General features: G+C 42.5%; 1 protein-coding gene across 2 annotated transcripts in view; it reads right to left on the bottom strand.

Annotated features, from left to right (window-relative positions):
- Positions 1-372: 372 nt before the first annotated feature.
- Positions 373-19,335, bottom strand: part of CASP10 (caspase 10) — a 40,063-nt gene continuing 21,100 nt past the window's right edge. Inside the window, exons 6-10 of one of the 2 annotated variants that reach the window (XM_010375500.2) lie at positions 18,805-18,844; positions 16,607-16,698; positions 14,172-14,280; positions 12,752-13,244; positions 373-4,442 (exon numbers count right to left, since the gene is read on the bottom strand). In XM_010375500.2, coding sequence (XP_010373802.2) covers positions 4,289-4,442; positions 12,752-13,244; positions 14,172-14,280; positions 16,607-16,698; positions 18,805-18,844 — 888 coding nt within the window. In that variant the 3' untranslated portion in view covers positions 373-4,288. Of the gene's footprint in view, positions 4,443-12,751; positions 13,245-14,171; positions 14,281-16,606; positions 16,699-18,804; positions 18,845-19,335 lie in introns of those variants that run through there. The other variant, XM_010375505.2, reaches the window with a different exon arrangement.

Below are 19,335 nucleotides of genomic sequence, written 5' to 3'. Positions count from 1 at the left end.
AAATTCACACAGACATGCACACACAAATACAGACAAGCATAATGTTTCACAAAATCTTGGAGGTAACACTCTACCAACCGTGCACACCTCCCGCTGAGGAGGAATGAGCCAAGGATGACTATGTTCTGGTGTCTGGATAGATCCACGACTCACAGCTGTAAATGCCCAGGGACCTCCGAAGTGCTTGCTGGAGGCCTCTAAAAACAACATTTCCTGATTCTAGAATTTAACCTTACACAAGCACTAAGTTCTACCAAAACAGAAATAGGAAATACACCAGAGGCTCAAAACTTAAACATCAAACCCCAAATGTTCCTGACGAAGGAGGTCTCGCTCACGTCCGTGTGAAGAGACCACCAAATAGGCTTTGTGTGAGCAATGAAGCTTTTTAATCACCTGGGTGCAGGCGGGCTGAGTCCAAAAAGAGAGTCAGCGAAGGGAGATAGGGGTAGGGCCATTTTATAGGATTTGGGTAGGTAGTGGAAGATTACAGTCATAGGAGGTTGTTCTCTGGCTGGCAGGGGTGGGGGTCAGAAGGTACTCAATGGGGGAGTTTTTGAGCCAGGAAGAACCAGGAGAAGGAATTTCACAAGGTAATGTCATCAGTTAAGGCAGGAACAGGCCATTTTCACTCCTTTTGTGATTCTTCAGTTACTTCAGGCCATCTGGATGTATATGTGCAGGTCACAAGGGATATGATGGCTTAACTTGGGCTCAGGAGCCTGACAGGAAGTTTTATCAACAGCGTTTTGTGCAACTGAACTCAGAGCCAAGAGCTGGCCTTCTTCTGCTGTGGACATCACGAGCTAGTGAGGGAAGAATTAGGTCTCACTCAGAGTATGTCAGGGGTACTGCTAGTGCTAAGTTGCTGCTAATAAAGTCAGCTGGAATTACGCACAAAGGAACTTAAGTCCTGCTATTTCTGTTGCAGTTACAACTAGAAGACCCTACCACCTAAAGGCCTTTATATGCACCTCAGCACAGTTAGATTTAAATAGATGCACACATACACATTCTTTTTCGTCTTCCCAACAGCTGATGTTTTTCTCTACTTTACAGACAAGGCTGAAAAAAGCTAGCTTGATTTAGTTAGTATTTCTGAGCAAAGGAATCACAGGACAATATGGAAATGCAGGGCTTTGATCTCCAGATCCTTTGCTCTTTCCTCAGTACCTCACCATCCTTCGCTTGCCTTCACATGTCAGTTCTGCCAACTGGACAAAGACTGTGACCACTAGCTTTTAGCCCTGACTGTTATGAACACAGTTTTGGGAGATCATCCTGACACGTGTAAGAATTAAAGAAAGAGGAAAGAAACATGAAAGGTGGCTTGACAGTCAAGGACAGGTTTATTTTAGAGAAAGCAAATTTGAAAGGGGCTTCTGGCTGAGTTAGGTCAGAGGCCACTCACTTACAGATTAAGAGTTTTTAAGGATTTAGGGTGGGAGAGTTTATCAGAGGCTTGGATTGCTTTTGTATCTCTTTGTTGCGCTTATCTGGGAGGAAGAGTGTGTCCCTTCCCATACAATCTTTCTGCAGCTGTAGGTATACCCCGCCCCCCTCCAGTCTGCTTTTAGCTTCCCTATCTTAGTGTACCTGAAGGAAAAGGAATGTGCTTATTAAGGCCCATTGTTTTACTGGAACCTATTGTATGAGGGCAAAGTTTGGCAGTTAACCAAGAGACTTTCCCCACCCCCTAACCTCCCTCTGTGCCAGAGCTGTCTTATCTGTATTTTACTCTCTTCTCTTTCTGGCTGCTTGCTGTTAGAAGGGAAGTGATTTCCTTGAAATGCATGAGGCTAGAAAGGGAACTGGAACTTAAAGTGGCAGTGTTTGTCTGAGATGAGATGACGGTGCTCCTGCCCTATCAATATGGATTAGACATTCCCTCTGTCAAGCTACATTCAAATCCACGTGACAATCAGAGACATCAGAACAGTGTTCTTGTGAATATTCTTATAACAAATGTATTGTACACGAATTTCACTTTCACATAAATAATTATAAATGCAGGCACCACTGAGAATTGTTTTTCTTCATTCCTTAAGATTTTTTTATGAGCATTCACATATCAAATGAAACACTCCTAATGCCCTTCCACGCCCCAAGCCATTCCAGTTCACCTGGCTGAAGGAAATCCTATAAATGAGGACTGCCAGCAGGTTGTTCACATCCCCAGGACTTAGCTGCCTCGTCTATAAATGAAGGCGTTAACCACAGGACTTTGGATCTCCCTATGAGGGCTCACCTTCAAGGGTTCAAAATACAGTTCCAGGAATTAACAAAGAAAAGTTCCTCTAGAAATTGAAAAAAAAAAAAGAAAAACTCAAGTACATAAAAATATTCAAAATCTTAATGAAGAAAGCATCAAGGCGTCCTTACAGAGCCACTCCCTTCAGGCAAGCCAGACATCCCCTCTGCCAAGAAGAGCCCTGAGAACAGCTTCAGTCTCTGACATAGCCTCTCTCCTCATCCCTCAGGCCAGAGGAGCAAAGTGTAGTAGTAGTGACAAGGTGGGGACTGTCCACTGCAGTCTACACTGCAGTTGCCAACCCTGAGGACATCCGTCCAAGAGAAAGGTGCTGGCCTGTAGATTGAGTCCTGATTCAAGCTTTGCCTGAAGCCAGTGCTATCCACTCCTGGGTTTCCATGTGAAAGAGGCAATAAATTCCCTTCTTTGCTTCAGTCAATTTGAATTGGGTGTTCTGTCAATGGTACCTGAAAGGTTCCAACCCCAACATTGATTTTTTTTTTTTTTTAAACAAGGTCTCGCCCTGTTGCTCAAGTTGGAGTACAGTTGTGTGATCTTGGCTCACCACAGCCTCTGCCTCCGGATTCAAGAGATTCTCTTGCCTCAGCCTCCCAAGTAGCTGGGATTACAGGTGCCCGCCACCACGCCTGGCTAATTTTTGTGTTTTTAGTAGTGAAGAGGTTTCGCCGTATTGGCCAGGCTGGTATTGAACTCCTGACCTCAAGTGATCTGCCTGCCTCAGCCTCCCAAAGTACTGGGATTATAGGCATGAGCCACCGCACCCAGTCCAACATGGAATATGACATCAGGTTATAAAGTTTCTGCTTGCAGAGCAGCTGAGTGTAAATGAGCCATCATCTTCCTACAGGGAAACCTGTCTCTAACCAAATAAAAACTTCCTATGTGAGCACCTTCCTTACACAAAAGCAGGAAATGGGCCTGGCATAGACCAAATTTTCACCTCACTAGATATGCAGAAGAGAAGTCTTAGGAAGGGGGAGATTAGAGAGAGGGTGGCTGGACTGTAACCTCATTGTCCAATGTTCAAGGCCGTGCAGAGGGGACACAGAATTATAACTAAGGGGTAGTTGTCTAGAGAGGCAATCTAAGCTCAGTCTAACCTAAGAACGTGGTTCTTTGAACACCAGGGAATCTTAAAATGTCCCTGGTCCCCAGGTCAGACACAGTATTTCACACCTATAGTCCCAGAACTTTGAGAAGCTGAGGTGGGAGGATCACTTGAGCCCAGGAGTTTGAGACCAGCTTGGACAACATAGTGAAACCCCATCTCTACATTAAAATACAAAAGTTAGCTGTGCATGGACACACACCTGTAGTCTCAGCTACTTGGGAGGCTGAGGTGGGAGGATCGCTTGAACCTGGGAGGTCAAGGCTGCAGTGAACAGTGATCCCACCACTGCACTCCAGCCCAGGTGACGGAGCGACTCTGTCTCAAAAAAAAAAGTACCTGCACAAACTAAGGTCAATTACTCTCTCTTCAGGGTACACATCCAAAACCAAGGCTACAATCCAAGTCTTCAATAAGGAAAGTTTTCTGGCCAGGCGTGGTGGCTTGTGCCTATAATCCCAGTATTTTGGGGACAGAGGTGGGAAGATCACTTGAGTCCAGGAGTTTGAGACCAGCCTGTGCAAGAAAGTGAGATCCCTCTGTCTCTACAAAAAATAAAGAATAAAAAATATCCGGGCATGGTGGTACACACCTGTGGTCCCAGCTACTTGGGAAGCTGAGGTGGGAGGATAGCTTGAGCCCGGGAGGTCGAGACTACAGAGAGCCGGGATTGCCCCCCTGCACTCCAGTCTGGGTGACAGAATGAGACTGTCTCCAAAAAAAAAGAGTGTTTTCTAACATTTAAACTTGTCAAAAGAAAAAGAAAATCAGAATTGACTGTGTCAGAAAACAGGGTGTTTCCTGTTTCTAGAATGCCAGGTGAGACCACCGATTCCTGTGCTGGGCAGGACGCTGGAGGACACAGCCAATGATTGGTTTGAGGTCTAAGAACCAACAAAAATTCTCTGCTATAATGAAAGTGCGTCCAGGGGCACAGGGAATACTAGTTTTTTCCTTAGTGTGAAAGCAGGCTGGGGCATCTGTTTCTTTGTTCCCTGTTTGTCCACTCGTCGACTCACATCATCATTGACAGCAGTGAGGATGGATAAGATGTCTTCCTGTCTGCAACAAAAAAGAAAACAATTATTTTTTTAACGGAGTCTCACTCTGTCACCCAGGCTGGAGTGCAGTGGCACGATCTTAGCTCACTGCAGCCTCCACCTCCTGAATTCAAGTGATTCTCATGCCTCAGCCTCCCGAGTAACTGGGATTACAGGTGCCTGCCACCACACTCGGCTAATAGTAAAGACGGGGTTTCACCATATTGCTTGCCCTGGCTGGTCTCAAACCCCTGACCCAGGTGATCCGCCCACCTCAGCCTCCCAAAGTGCTGGGATTACAGGCATGAGCCACTGTGCCTGGCCCAGAGAAGAAACTTTTTTCAATCAGGAGGTAGAAACCACACACCAGGTCTTAGAAAAGACACCAGGTACCATGTACCAGGTCTTAGATCAACAAATAAGCAGCAGATGCCACAGATACCAACAGTGTCCTCTCTATCTGTAGCCTTGGGAGAGATACAAAGATAAACATGACACAATTCCTGAAGTTAAACACTTAGAATGCAGATATAAAACATTTACCAAGGATGGCATATACACAACATGCATAACACAAGGCAGAATGTGGTCGACACCAAATGAAAGGTCAGGGTCCCCCTGCAAGTTCAGAGGAGAATGCACTTCTGTCTGGGGGGAGAGAAAAGGCTTCATGCAGGTGGTAGCATTTGAGCCTGGACTTGCAGGACATATAGCATTTAGCAGAACGTTCTCAGGGCAGGCAATACATATCACTGGAAGCAAGCACAGGTTCTGAAAACAGATTCAATTTTAAATTGTGGCTCCATCACTCATTCATTGTGTGCTCTTAGGCTGGTTACTCACTGCTCCATGTCTCCGTTTTCCCAGCTCTAAAAGAGGAACCATAACAGTCCCCATCTTAGGGGTTGCCAAGAGCATTAAAGGATGTATATTGGGTCAAGCACTTAGAACACTGGCTACACTGTTCTGCTGACCATCATTTTTAGTATTAGTATGACTACCCTCATCCCCTCATCCTTACCCTCACTACTTTTCAGGGAAGGGATACAGGCCCCTACCTGCTCTCAATCCCTGCATCTTGCTTTGCATCTGCTCTCTATTACCAGCTCTTCCTGTGTCTGTTTTCTTCTTATCACTTAGTCTCACCTGAAATATTACCTGCACCAAGAAGCTATCATTACCCTGTTTTGATTTGTTCATGGCAGGGATCACTTCCTGAAATTGTCTCTTTTTGTTAGAGACAGGATCTTGCTCTGTTGCCCAGGCTAGAGTGCAGTAATGCAATTGTAGCTCACTACAGCCTCAAACTTCTGGGCTTAAGCAATCCTCCCACTTCAGACTCCCTAATAGCTAGGACTACAGGTGCATGCCACCACACCTCGCTAATTTTTTTCTTATTAATTTAAATATTATTTATATTAATATTAAATAATAATTGAATAAATAAAACTATTAAATAAATATTAAACAATTAAAATATTACTAATTTAAATATTAAACACTGAAAACTATAAAACATTGATGAAAGAAAGTGAAGAGGACACAAATAAATGGAAAGATATCTCATGTTCATGGGTTGGAAGAATTAATCTTGTTAAAATGACCATACTACCCAAGGTGACCTACAGATTTAATGCAGTCCCTATCAAAATACCAGTGACAGGCCAAGCGCAGTGGCAAATGCCTGTAGTCCTAGCTACTCGGGAGTCTGAGTTGGGAGGACTGCTTGAGCCCAGGAGTTCAAGTCTAGCCTGGACAACATAGCAAGACCCTATCTCTACAACAAAACAAAACAAAAACAAACAAAAAAATTACATTCTTCACATAAACAGGAAAAAAATCCTAAAACGTATATGGAACCACAAAAGACCCCAAATAGTGAAAACAATGCTGAGCAAAAAGAACAAAGCTAGAGGCATCACACCACCTGACTTCAAAATATACTACAAATCTAGAGTTACCAAAACAGCATGGTACTGGCACAAAAACAGACACGTAGATCAATGGAACAGAATATAGAGCCCAAAAATAAATTCACACACCTACAGCCAACTGATTTTTGACCAGAACACACAATAGGTAAAAGAAAATCTCTTCAAAAAACAGTGCTGGGAAAAGTGGATACCCACATGCAGAAAAAGTGAGACTGACCACTTATCTCTCACCACATACAAAAACCAACTCAAAATGTATGAGACTTAAATGTAAAACCTGAAACTATGAAGCTACTGCAAGAAAACATGGGGCAAACATATCACGACATTGGGTTGGGCAAGGATTTTTAAAATAAGACCTCAAGAGCACAGACAACAAAAGCAAAAACAGACAAATGAGATTACATCAAATTAAAACCCTTTTGCACACACAAAAAAAACAGAATGAAGAGACAATCTACAAAATGGGAAAAAATATTTGCAAACTATACACCTCACAAGGGGTTAATATCTAGAATACATGAGGAACTTAAACAACTCAACAGCAAAAAAAACCAAATAACCCCATTTAAAAATGGGCAAAAGACTTTAACAGACATTTCTGAAAAGAAGACATGCAAATGGTCCACAGGTATAAGAAAAAAGTAAATAGTTTAAGCCAAAATAAATGATTTTGACTCATTAGATTATGATAGAACATACTTACCAAATGCCCTCTATTTACATAAGTATCATGTGAGCATTTATCATATCACTTCTGGGGGTATTAATCTATCAATCCCACCTAATAGCATCCCTCCTATGCCTAGAAGGAATAATATTATCATTATTCATCATAAATACCCTTATAGCTTTAAATATATACTTCACCCTAGCAAATATCATACCCATTACTCTACCAGTATTTGCTGCCTGCGAAGCCACGGTAGGCCTTGCTTCACTAGTTTCAATTTCCAACACATATGGTTTAGGCTATGTACATAACCTAAATTTACTTCAATGCTAAAAATAATTATTCCTAGAATTATACTACTACCAATAACATGACTCTCTAAAAATTATATAATCTGAATCAATATGGCTACCCACAGCCTAATCATCAGCTTCATTGCCCTATTATTCTTTAACCAATTCAACGATAATCTATTCAACTTTTCATTAACTTTCTCCTCTGATCCGCTAATATCACCCCTTCTAATGTTAACAGCCTGACTACTACCTCTTATAACTATAGCAAGCCAGTACCACCTCTCCAGTGAATCACCCCTATGGAAAAAACTGTATTTCCATATTGATTTCCCTACAAATTGTTCTAATCATAGCATTTACAGCCACAGAACTAATTGTATTTTATATTCTCTTTGAAGCTACACTTATCCCTACCTTAATTATTATCACCTGATGGGGTAACCAACCAGAACACCTCAATGCAGGTACATATTTCTTATTTTACACACTAGTGGGATCCCTCTCCCTACTTATGATACTTATTTATGCCCAAAATATCCCAGGCTCACTGAGCATGATAATAATAACATTCAATACTCAAGAACTACCAATCTCCAGATCCAGCAATCTCATACGATTGGCATGAATAATGGCCTTCATAGTAAAAACATCCCTATACCAACTTCACCTATGACTTCCCAAAGCCCACGTATAAGCCCCTATTGCCAGCTCAACAGTACTTGCAGCAGTGCTCCTAAAATTGGCGGCTATGGCATAATGCGACTTACCCTCATCCTCAGCCCTCTGACAGAACATATAGCCTATCCTTTCCTGATATTATCCTTATGAGGCATAACTGTGACAAGCTCTATCTGTCTACGACAAACTGATCTAAAGTCAGTCACTTATTGCATATTCCTCCGTAAGCCACACGGCACTTGTTCTGGCTATCCTCATTCAAACCCCCTGAAGTGTTACCGGTGCAATTATCCTCACAATTACCCATGGACTTACTTCGTCCCTACTACTCTGCCTAGCAAATTCAAACTACAAGCGAATCCACTGCTGAATCATATTAGTCTCTCGAAGATGTCAAACATTACTTCCACTAATAACCTTTTGATGACTCACAGCAAATCTCACCAACCTTGCTCTACCCGCCACTAGTAATCTAGTAGGAGAACTCCTTGTAACAATGGCTTCATTCTCCTGATCAAACATTACTATCATGCTCATAGGACTTAGTATATTAATCACAGCCCTTTATTCCCTCTATATACTTGTCACAACACAACGAGGAACACTAACATACTATATTAACAGCATTCCTTTACACTAGAAAACATACTAATATTTACACATCTTTCACCAATTCTCCTACTATCTCTAAATCCTAAAATTATTATAGGACTTACACCTTGTAAATATAGTTTAATCAAAACGTTAGATTTTGGGTCTAATAATAGAAGTCCACAACTTCTTATTTACTGAGAAAGTATGCAAGAACTGCTAACTCATGCCCCCATGCCTAACAACATGGCTTTCTCAACGTGTAGAGGATGAGAGTTATCCATTGATCTTAGGAACCAAAAATATTGGTGCAACTCCAAATAAAAGTAATAATCATGTATTTTTCCATTACTATAATAACCTAATCTCCTTAACCTTACCAATTATTATTAACTTTATCAACCCTCGCAAAAAGAACTCATGTTCATACTAAGTAAAAACAGCTATCACATGCACTTTCACCATTAGCCTCATTCCCACAACATTCGTGTGTACAGACCTAGAAGCCATCATCTCAAACTGATATTGAACAACAATCCAAACCCTAAAGTCTCATTAAGCTTCAAACTAGACTACTTCTCCATAATGTTTATTCTAGTAGCACTATTAATCACTTGATCTATTATAGAATTCTCAATATGATATATAAAGTCAGACTGAACATTTATCAGTTTTTCAAATACCTACTTATTTTCCTCACCACAATATTAATTCTAGTTACTGCCAACAACCTTTTCCAATTTTTTATCAGATGAGAGGGCGTAGGAATTATATCTTTTCTACTAATTGGCTGATGACATGGTCAAGCAGATGCTAACACAGCAGCGTCCAAGCAATTCTATACAATCGCATTGGTGACATTGGCTTTAATTTTAGCTACAGCATGATTCCTCTCGTCCTCCAATACATGAGAGCCTCAACAAATACTTATCCTTAACCCTACCCCCAACCTTCTTCCATTAATTGGTTTTCTCTTAGCAGCAGCAGGAAAATCAGCCCAACTTGGCCTCCACCCCTGACTTCCTTCCGCTGTGAAAGGCTCAACCCCAGTCTCAGTCCTGCCTCACTCTAGCACTATAGTTGTGGTGGGAGTTTTCCTACTTACCCGCTTCCACCCCTCAACATCACTAATCATCACGGAAATGCAAATCAAAACCACAGTGACAGCTGGGCGCGGTGGCTCAAGCCTGTAATACCAGCGCACTTTGGGAGGCTGAGGTGGGTGGATTACTTGAGATTAGGAGTTCCAGACCAGCCTGGCCAACATAGTAAAACCCTGTCTCTACTAAAAATACAAAAATTAGCCAGGTGTGGTGGCACATGCCTGTAATCCCAGCTACTCGGGAGACTGAGGCAGAACTGCTTGAACCTGGGAGGCAGAGGCTATAGTGAGCTGAGATTGCACCACTGCACTCCAGCCTGACAGAGCGAGATGTTGTCTAAAAAACAAACAAAACAAAAAACCCACAGTGAGATGCCACTTCACTCAAGTTAGAATGGCTATTATCAAAGAAACAAAAGAAAACACATGTTGGCAAGGATCTGGAGAAAAGGGAACACTTATGCACTGTTGGTGGTATTGTAAATTAGTACAGTCATTATGGAAAATAGTGTACCAGTTCCTCATAAAATTACAGATAAAAAATACTATATGAGGCCGGGCGCGGTGGCTCAAGCCTGTAATCCCAGCACTTTGGGAGGCCGAGACGGGCGGATCACAAGGTCAGGAGATCGAGACCATCCTGGCTAACATGGTGAAACCCCGTCTCTACTAAAAATACAAAAAACTAGCCGGGCGACGTGGCGGGCGCTTGTAGTCCCAGCTACTCAGGAGGCTGAGGCAGGAGAATGGCGTGAACCCGGGAGGCGGAGCTTGCAGTGAGCGGAGATCCGGCCACTGCACTCCAGCCTGGGCGGCAGAGCGAGACTCCGTCTCAAAAAAAAAAAAAAAAAAAAAAAAAAAAAAAAAAAAATACTATATGATCCAGCAATCCCCATACTAAGTATACAGACAAAGAAAATGCAATCAATATGTCAAAGAGATATCTGCACTCCCTATTTACTGCAGCATTATTTACAATAGCCAAGATATGGAATCAACCTAAGTGTCCAAAAATGGATATATGGATAAAGAAAATGTGATATTTATAAGAGACAGAATACCATTCAGTCATAAAAAAGAAGAAAATTCTGACATGTCTGACAACATGAATGAGCCCAGAGAACATCATGTTAAATGAAATAAGCAAGACTCACAAAAAAATCTGCATGTTCTCACTCATGTGGAATCTTTGTTTAAAAAGTTGATATCATAGAAGCAGTGAGTAAAACAGCAATTATGGAGATGAGAGAGGGAAGAAGGGAAGGGAAGATGAGGGTACAAAGTACAAAGTCAGTGGGTACAAAGTTACAATTAGATAGGAGGAATAATCTCTGGTGTTCTATTGCACAGTGGGGTGACTATGGTTAACAGTAAGGCATTCTGAGTTGGGCACTGTGGCTTGAGCCTACAATCCTAGCTGCTTATAAGGCTAAGGCAGGAGGATTGCTTGAGCCCAGGAGTTCAAGACCAGCCTGGGCAACACGGTGAGATCCCATATTTAAATCAATTGATCAATCAGTAAGGTGTTACATATTATAAAATAGCTAGAAGAGAGGCTTTTAGAGGTTCTCACCACAAAGAAATGATAAATGCATGAGGTGATGGATACACTACCCTGATTTGATCATTTACACAACACATATATGTATTGAAACATCAAATTATAACCCTGAAATATGTAGTTATGAAATATTAATTAAAAATAACAAAGAAATTTCTGGAGTACCAAAAAAAAAAACTAGACATTGCTTAATCATGCATGTATACTGTCTCCTTTTAATATTGTTGAATTTTAAAATAATAATAATTTAAATATTCACATATTTTTATTATCTGTCCTTCCTTTACTGGACTTTTAGCTCCCTGGAGAGCAGATTTTGTCTCTTGTACACAGCTGCACCTCCAGCCCCCAGTTCAGTACCCAGTACAGTAAGCACATAGTATGACCTCAATAAATATTGCCTTGTTACTGAAGCCATAGACATTAACCTCTGATGTCTGTGATGAGGATGGAGGGGCTGGTAAAGAAGAGAGAAAAGCAAAGTTGACTCAAGACTCCAATCCTGAATTCCCAGAAGAGCACTATGGCCATTCCTTCAAATGGAAATTCAGGAGCTTCTGGAGAAGGCTGGGAAGATGAGCTCAGAAACATGTATGCTTAATGTGAGGTCCAAGGGCTAAACAGAGGTAGGATATCTAGCGGGCTGTTAATGAGATGGGCTCAAGCAAGTCATTCATTGGCCCAGCAAATGTTTAACAAGCTCACAATATATCAGGTCAGGAGCTGAGGATATAAAGTTAAATGAAACAGGGTCTCTGCCCCCCAGGAATTCAGAGATGAGTGGGCCAGAGATGGCAACTTTGGAGACGTTTTCATGGAGGTGCCCATGGCCTCCATGGGCAGCTAAAGCTGCCAAGAGGAGAGCATGTGGCAAAGACAGAAGGCAAGCTGTCAGAGCAGTGGCAAATAGAATGCCAAAGATAGCACATAGGTGCTCAGGAAATAGGAGTGAGTGATAAATAAACAAAGGAACAAATAAAAGGCCCCCATGCTTTTGTTCACGCTACTCCCTCTGCCCAGCACATCTTTCACCTGATTCTTTACCTAATATCTATTTGTCATTTCTAGAAGCCTCCTCTGATCCTTCAAATCTGGGCAAGGTAGTCATTCTGCATGTTCCCATAACACCTATACTTCACAATGTGCACTTACCAGCTGGGGATGCCCTTCCCCATCTGTTTGTCTATCCCTCTAGCTTGTAAGCAACCTGAGGGCAATGACCCTGTCGTTTTTTTTAACTCTATCTCCCTTTCCAGGTCCAGGCTGGTACTCAATACAAGGTTGCTAGATGGATGGATGGATGGATGGATGGATGGATGGATGGATGGATGGATGGATGGATAAATAGATAAACAGAAAGGTAGGCAGATGGATGAACAGGTACATGGATAGAACGATTTAGAACTCTCACCCTTACCAAAGGTGTTGAATGAGAGTAAAATAAAAAATAAATAAAACAAATTAATTAAAAATGGAAGGAAAAAAAGAACTCTCACCTTGGGACCAAGACCTTCAGATGATTACACAGAGACTGAATATACCAGCTGCCTTCCTCCACATGCCGAAAGGATACATAGCCTGGGACAGTGGCCAGACCAAGTAGGAAGTCAGCCTCGACGGGAATACTGTCCTGCAGGGAAGCGGGGGCCTGCTCAGGGTTCAGAGCATCTGCTTCGATGGATTTGGAAGGCTGTATCTTTTCACCTTGGCAGGCCTGGATGAAAAAGAGTTTAGGTTTTTCAGCCAGTCCAGGGCACTGCAGGGCTGTGAAGTGAGACGTGATTTCCCGAATGGGAATGAGGGCCTCATCCGAAGAGTAGACAGCTCCATATTCCCCATGGGTCAGAATACAGAACACGAAGCAGTCCCCATCGGCATGGGCTGGATTGCACTTCTGCTTCTGCAGGACCTCCTCCATTACCACTTTCGTCACATCATTGTATATATGCACTGTGAAGCCAAGCCACTGGAACACACCCCTCAGGATCTCTGTTTAAAAAAGAAAAAAAGAGAGAGAGAGAGAGAGAGAGAGAGAGAGAGAGAGAGAGAGAGAGAGAGAGAGAAAGGGGAAATAATAAAATAATGCAAAACAAAATGAAGAACTGAAACAAGGCCGGGTGCAGTGGCTCACTCCTGTAATCTCAGCACTTTGGAAGGCCGAGGCAGGTGGATCACTTGAGGTCAGGAGTTTGAGACCAGTCAGGCCAACATGGCAAAACCCCATTTCTACTAAAAATACAAAAATTAGCCAGGTGTGGTGGCTCAGGCCTGTAATCCCTGCTGCTTGGGAGGCTGAGGCACGAGAATGGCTTGAGCCTGGGAGGCAGTGTTTGCAGTGAGCTGCAACTACACCCCTGCACTCCAGCCTGGGCAACAGAGCAAGACTATGGCTCAAAAAAAAAAAAAAAAAAATGAAACGATGCTAATAGTTACAAAAATTGCACAGCAAATAGCCTAAAGCTTTGGATTATTTTTATTTTCATAACCATAAAATCTTACAATGAATCTCCTATCATGTAATACCCAGTGTTGTCACAACAGTCCTGAGAATTGGCAGTGGCCAGTGTTTCATTTCATCCTGTTTCACAGTTGAAGAAGCTGAGGTCTCTTGACTGTCCCATGATCACACACCTAGTTAGTGGTGGAGTTGGAGCTCACACCCAGGTTGTCTCGTGCCAGTCCAGCATACTCTCCCCCAGTACACGCACTCCTCTATTCAGAATTGTGAATAGTCAAAGACTCTTGCTACTCTTTAGCAGACTGGGTGATGCCCCAGGGATATACAAGAGGCTCAGAAACATAATATCCATCCTTACACGTATATGGAAAATAAAAGTCACAGAAAAAAATGTGAAAATAAAAAATAATTTTAAGATCCCCAATTTGCACTTGATAAACTATTCTAGACTTTCTTACCAGCATCTTTATGGGTTCCTCGTCTGTCCCTCAGGGAGATAAAGCTGTGGTTGTTGACAATGACACAGAGGCCTCTGTGGTCCCGATTCATCCTGTACGTAGGTGCCCACTTGAAGAACAGATAGAGCCACTTAGTAGGAATCCTCATCTTAGGACCTTAAATGTTTCTAACCAACCATACCAATGGGTCCACTGTGAGGAAGAGCAGGATGTACCTCCCCATGCCAGTTGTTTAAACCATGTTTGTTGTTGTTGTTGTTGTTTTGAGACAGAGTCTCACTCTTGTTGCCCAGGCTGGAGTGCAGTGACACGATCTCGGCTCACTGCAACCTCTACTCCCAGATTCAAGGGATCCACCTGCCTCAGGTGCCCACCAACACCCCCAGATAATTTTTGTATTTTTGGTAGAAGTAGGGTTTCACCATGTTGGCCAGGCTGGTCTTGAACTCCTGACCTCAAGTGATCCACCCACCTCAGCCTCCCAAAGTGCTGGGATTACAGGCGTGAGCCACCATGCCTGTCCAAAACCATGTTTTTATACTCTAGTCTAAACCCCTTGGAATATTTATGCCACATTATTTCTTTTTTTTTTTTTTTTTTTTTTTTTTTTTTTTTTTTTTTTTTTTGAGACGGAGTCTCGCTCTGTCGCCCGGCCTGGAGTGCAGTGGCCGGATCTCAGCTCACTGCAAGCTCCGCCTCCCGGGTTTACGCCATTCTCCTGCCTCAGCCTCCTGAGTAGCTGGGACTACAGGCGCCAGCCACCTCGCCCGGCTAGCTTTTTGTATTTTTTAGTAGAGACGGGGTTTCACCGTGTTAGCCAGGATGGTCTCGAACTCCTGACCTCGTGATTCGCCCGTCTCGGCCTCCCAAAGTGCTGGGATTACAGGCTTGAGCCACCGCGCCCGGCCTTATGCCACATTATTTCTAAAGTCACTTTTTTTTTTTTTTTTTTTTTTCCGAGACGGGAGACTCGCTCTGTCGCCCAGGCTGGAGTGCAGTGGCGCGATCTCGGCTCACTGCAAGCTCCGCCTCCCGGGTTCACGCCATTCTCCTGCCTCAGACTCCGGAGTAGCTGGGCCTACAGGTGCCTGCCACTGCGCCCAGCTAATTTTTGTATTTTTAGTAGAGACATTTGAAAGACTGGGGATTCTGACCACTCTGCAACTCACTTTTACTGCATAATTGTGATCTGAATAAAATTTCAAAGATTCTTTGTTAAGTCCTAGAGCCCAGGACAAAGGATAAATCTCATTTGCACTAAAGATCAGACACTTCCTTTCTTTCAGGATGCCACTCCCAGTATCAGAGGCAGAGAGTCCTCAAGATCCTGGCCCCAGTGTGGAATTAGCTAATTAATTCCAAGGGGAAATACCAGGTCCTGATTAAAATTCAGACTTCACCTGGTTTGGCTGGAGAAGCTCAATCATGAAAGTTAAGAAAATGGAATATGTATATTAATATTGTCAAACCCAGGGTTTATGCAAAAGTATCTTCATTTTCATATTAGCAACACGAATGAAGAAAGCATATGCAAGGATTTCATGAGACAACATAAATATCAAAGATTTTTTTCAGATGGTTCACTTCTGGAGTGATCTGATGCCTTCAAAAAAAGGGAAATCTCTTTTGTAATTTTATTTATGAGTATAAAAATAATATACAAGCTGGCATGATGGTACTCGGGTGGCTGAGGCAGGAAAATTCTTTGAGGCTGAGAGTTCAGGACAAGCCTGGGCAATATAGAGAGACCACCATCTTTATAGATATATGAATATATATATGTGTGTGTATATATCTATATACTTAATATGCAAGTATATATAAAGTATACTTATATATAAAGTATTTATATACACGTATATATTCTTATATATAAAAATGGCTGATATATATTCATATATATATAAAGATGGCTGTATATTCAATTTTAAAAATTCAATATATAAATATAAAAATTCAATATATAAATTCACGTAGGAATTTAAAAATATGTGCAATTATTTTTGAAGACTATTGTAAACAGCATGTGATGGCAAATTAGCTGAGCTGCTTTAGCAGAGCCTCTGTGCAGCTAAAATCATCCTTGAAATCATGGTACATCTTTATCCAAGCAGAAAATAAGTGGCTTCAATGGATAAGAAAAGAAACTACCCCTCTCCAGAAATAACCCAAAGGGTATGCATGACTCAAAGTGCAATAGCATTTCCTCCATAGTCAAAGGGATCAATCACTTCTGATTGATAAGAAAAAGGTGGGAAGAACAGAGATAATTATAGAGAGAGGGAGAAACAAGTTGGAAACAAACAGCTTGGAGCCCTTAAAGTCATCAAAGGCCGGAACCGAGGGAGAGAGCCCCTAAAGAAACCGTCCTTTTGATTGAATTTGGAAAAAAAAAGTTTTTTATTAAAAACAGAAAAAAAAGAAACCATCCAGACCTGTGTGCTGGTTTCAGAGTTTAGAGTGTTAGCAGATGCTCCTTGCATCCCCCTGAAGACCAGGCTTGGTGCACCATTTGTGGCTCTGTTACCTAGAAAGAGAGGTACTCAGACTCCAAATATCTTCCCCAAGCACTTAGATTTCTTTACTAATAATTTTCGCATCTAATTCTGGAGAATCATGCTTCTCTCAAGGCCCTACTGAGACAATTCAGCCACCATGCCTTTCCTGATAGGAGAGACTGATGTGTCTTTGCATTCCTTTTTGCTTTGTCTGGGTTGGAAACTATGCTGCTGGCAGGGATTGGGTGGGGAATTGATTAAGATCGCATGGATCAGCTCAAGGGTTCCAGGTCAAGTATGGTTGGGTTGAGTCAGCATTTATGTCACTGGATATAAATAAAGAGGCTAGGTGGACCTCGAGAAGAAAAAAGAGGGCGACTGGGCGCGGTGGCTCACGACTGTAATCCCAGCACTTTGGGAGGCCAAGACGGGCAGATCACTTGAGCCCAGGCGTTCGAGACCAGCCTGGACAACTTAGTGAGACCCCCCCATCTCTAGAGAAAAAAAATACAAAAAATTAGCTGGGCATGGGGACACACACCTGTAGTCCCAGCTTCCTGGGACGTTGAGGTGGGAGGATCACCTGAGAGGTCAAGGCTGCCATGAGCTGTGATGGCACCACTGCACTCCAGCCTGGGCAACAGAGTGAGACCCTGCCTCAAAAAAAAAAAAAAAAAAAAGAAAAGAAAAGGAAAAAAGAGAAAAAGAAAGTTCCAGCTGAGCATCGGCTGAGGATCACACTGCTTTGAAGTGTTCCTGCCAACTCCCTGATTCATCTGGATTCTGTCACAGAGAGAAAGTCAGCGATGGGTTATTTGTCACATGGCACTAACAGGAAAATGTAACGTCAAACACTTTTCTTTTTCCATTCGCAGAAAATTTGTAGTAGAATCCACCAAACTCTGTCCTTGTCTCTGGGGCATGAATTGGTTATTAACTACTGCTAAGGGTCAGTCCTCAGGCTGAGCAAGTCCATCTTCCCCAGATCAGAAAACACAGTAAAAGGGATCCAAGCTTCAGTGGCTCAGAGCACCTATAAATTCCTCCTTACCACGGGAAGAGGTAACGCTCCAGGGGAAGTCATGTCTAAATTTTGGAACCGCAGAATTGTAAAGCTGAAAGAAACTGCCTTATTCTTCAGAGGGGTGAAGCAGTCACCTGAGCTCACATAAATAGACAGTGGGAGAGCCTAGTCTTAGGAGAGTAAGCTCTGGAATCAGACTGCTGGGTTCAAATCCCAGCTTCGCTTCTTTTTAGCTGCAGTGCCTTTTAGCTGCAGTGCAAAGCACTAGATTTCATGGGTCTCAGTTTCCTCATCGTTAGTGAGAATAACAGTAGTACCTACCTCCAGTGATTGGAGGACTGAATGACATAATCCCTGGAATCTCTCTGAGCAGTGCCTAGTACATGACAAGGGCTTAATAATGGTAACCTGGTCAATGTTATCAACATCATAGCACACAACCTCCATGTTAGGCAAAAAGAGAAATTGCTAGCAAAGCTGTGTGTCTTGGACTCTGAAGGATAATTTTCCAGAAAAATAAATAAATAAGGAATGGTCTGTGACAAACTTTCGATACCACAGAAAGACTTCGCCAAAGCCTGTTTGTTCATAAGCAGTTTAACCTGATGGCAGATTCTGGAATATTTTCCTAAGGTTATGGTTTCTGGGCAGGGATTCAGGGAACTAAACACACTATCCTCAAGTCCCTCCTCTTGCTTCTTCTCTCCCTCTGAAGCAACATGTGAAACCACTCCATAGAGGACACGTGCCCAGACTGCACATTCTGCTGTCACTACTGGTCTGAAGGCTTCAGCCCTGCTGGGGGCTGTTTCTGCTGCACAGAGGGTGACGTAATTCTGAATGGTGGAGGGAGAACAGCCGCCTGCAGTCCCTAGAATCTACTATACTAGGCATTCAGAGCAGAAACCACCCAGCCCTCTTCATTCTGCCATAGAAAAGCCGAGTATAATCCATGCATTCAATGTCTTGCCCTGAATTGGAATAAAAAATGAATTATTCATTATTTGTAAAGTCTCTCTTCCAAGTCACCTTGAATTCCTTGGTATATATCAAATATGTCTATCCCTGCCATACTGATCTAAGTTGTAAAAAGTATATGAGAAACACCTACCATTACTCCTTGCATGCTTATTTTGCCAGGACTCCTCCTGCTGAGAAAAAAAAAAAAAAGGCATAAAATGTCGGAAATTCACACAGTTAGCATGAGGAACAAAAACTAGACTTGATGCAGGGAAGGACAGATATCTAATCCACAGTCATAGAAATAAAGAGACATGCCTCTCCTTAGGAAAACGTTATGCCACACTAAAAAAAAAACTGATTTGGCCGGGCATGGTGGCTCACGCCTGTAATCCCAGCACTTTGGGGGCCGAGGCAGGTGGATCGCCTGAGGTCAGGAGTTCGAGACCAGCCTGGCCAACATGGTGAAACCCCATGTCTACTAAAAATAAAAAAATTAGCCAGGTGTGGTGGTACGTGCCTGTAATCCCAGCTACTTGGGAGGCTGAGGCAGGAAAATCACTTGAACTTGGGAGGCAGAGGTTGCAGGGGGCTGAGAAAAAAATCAGTTCAATTTTTAAACATATTAGGAGGTGTTGCTTAAAATTCAATGAGAGTTTCTTCTCACTGAGCCTAATTATTG

This window comes from Rhinopithecus roxellana, chromosome 14 (assembly GCF_007565055.1).
Source record: "Rhinopithecus roxellana isolate Shanxi Qingling chromosome 14, ASM756505v1, whole genome shotgun sequence".
NCBI classification, from domain to species: domain Eukaryota; kingdom Metazoa; phylum Chordata; class Mammalia; order Primates; family Cercopithecidae; genus Rhinopithecus; species Rhinopithecus roxellana.
The sequence above is the reverse complement of the archived record's forward strand: the minus strand, read 5'-3'. Positions and strand labels throughout refer to the sequence as shown.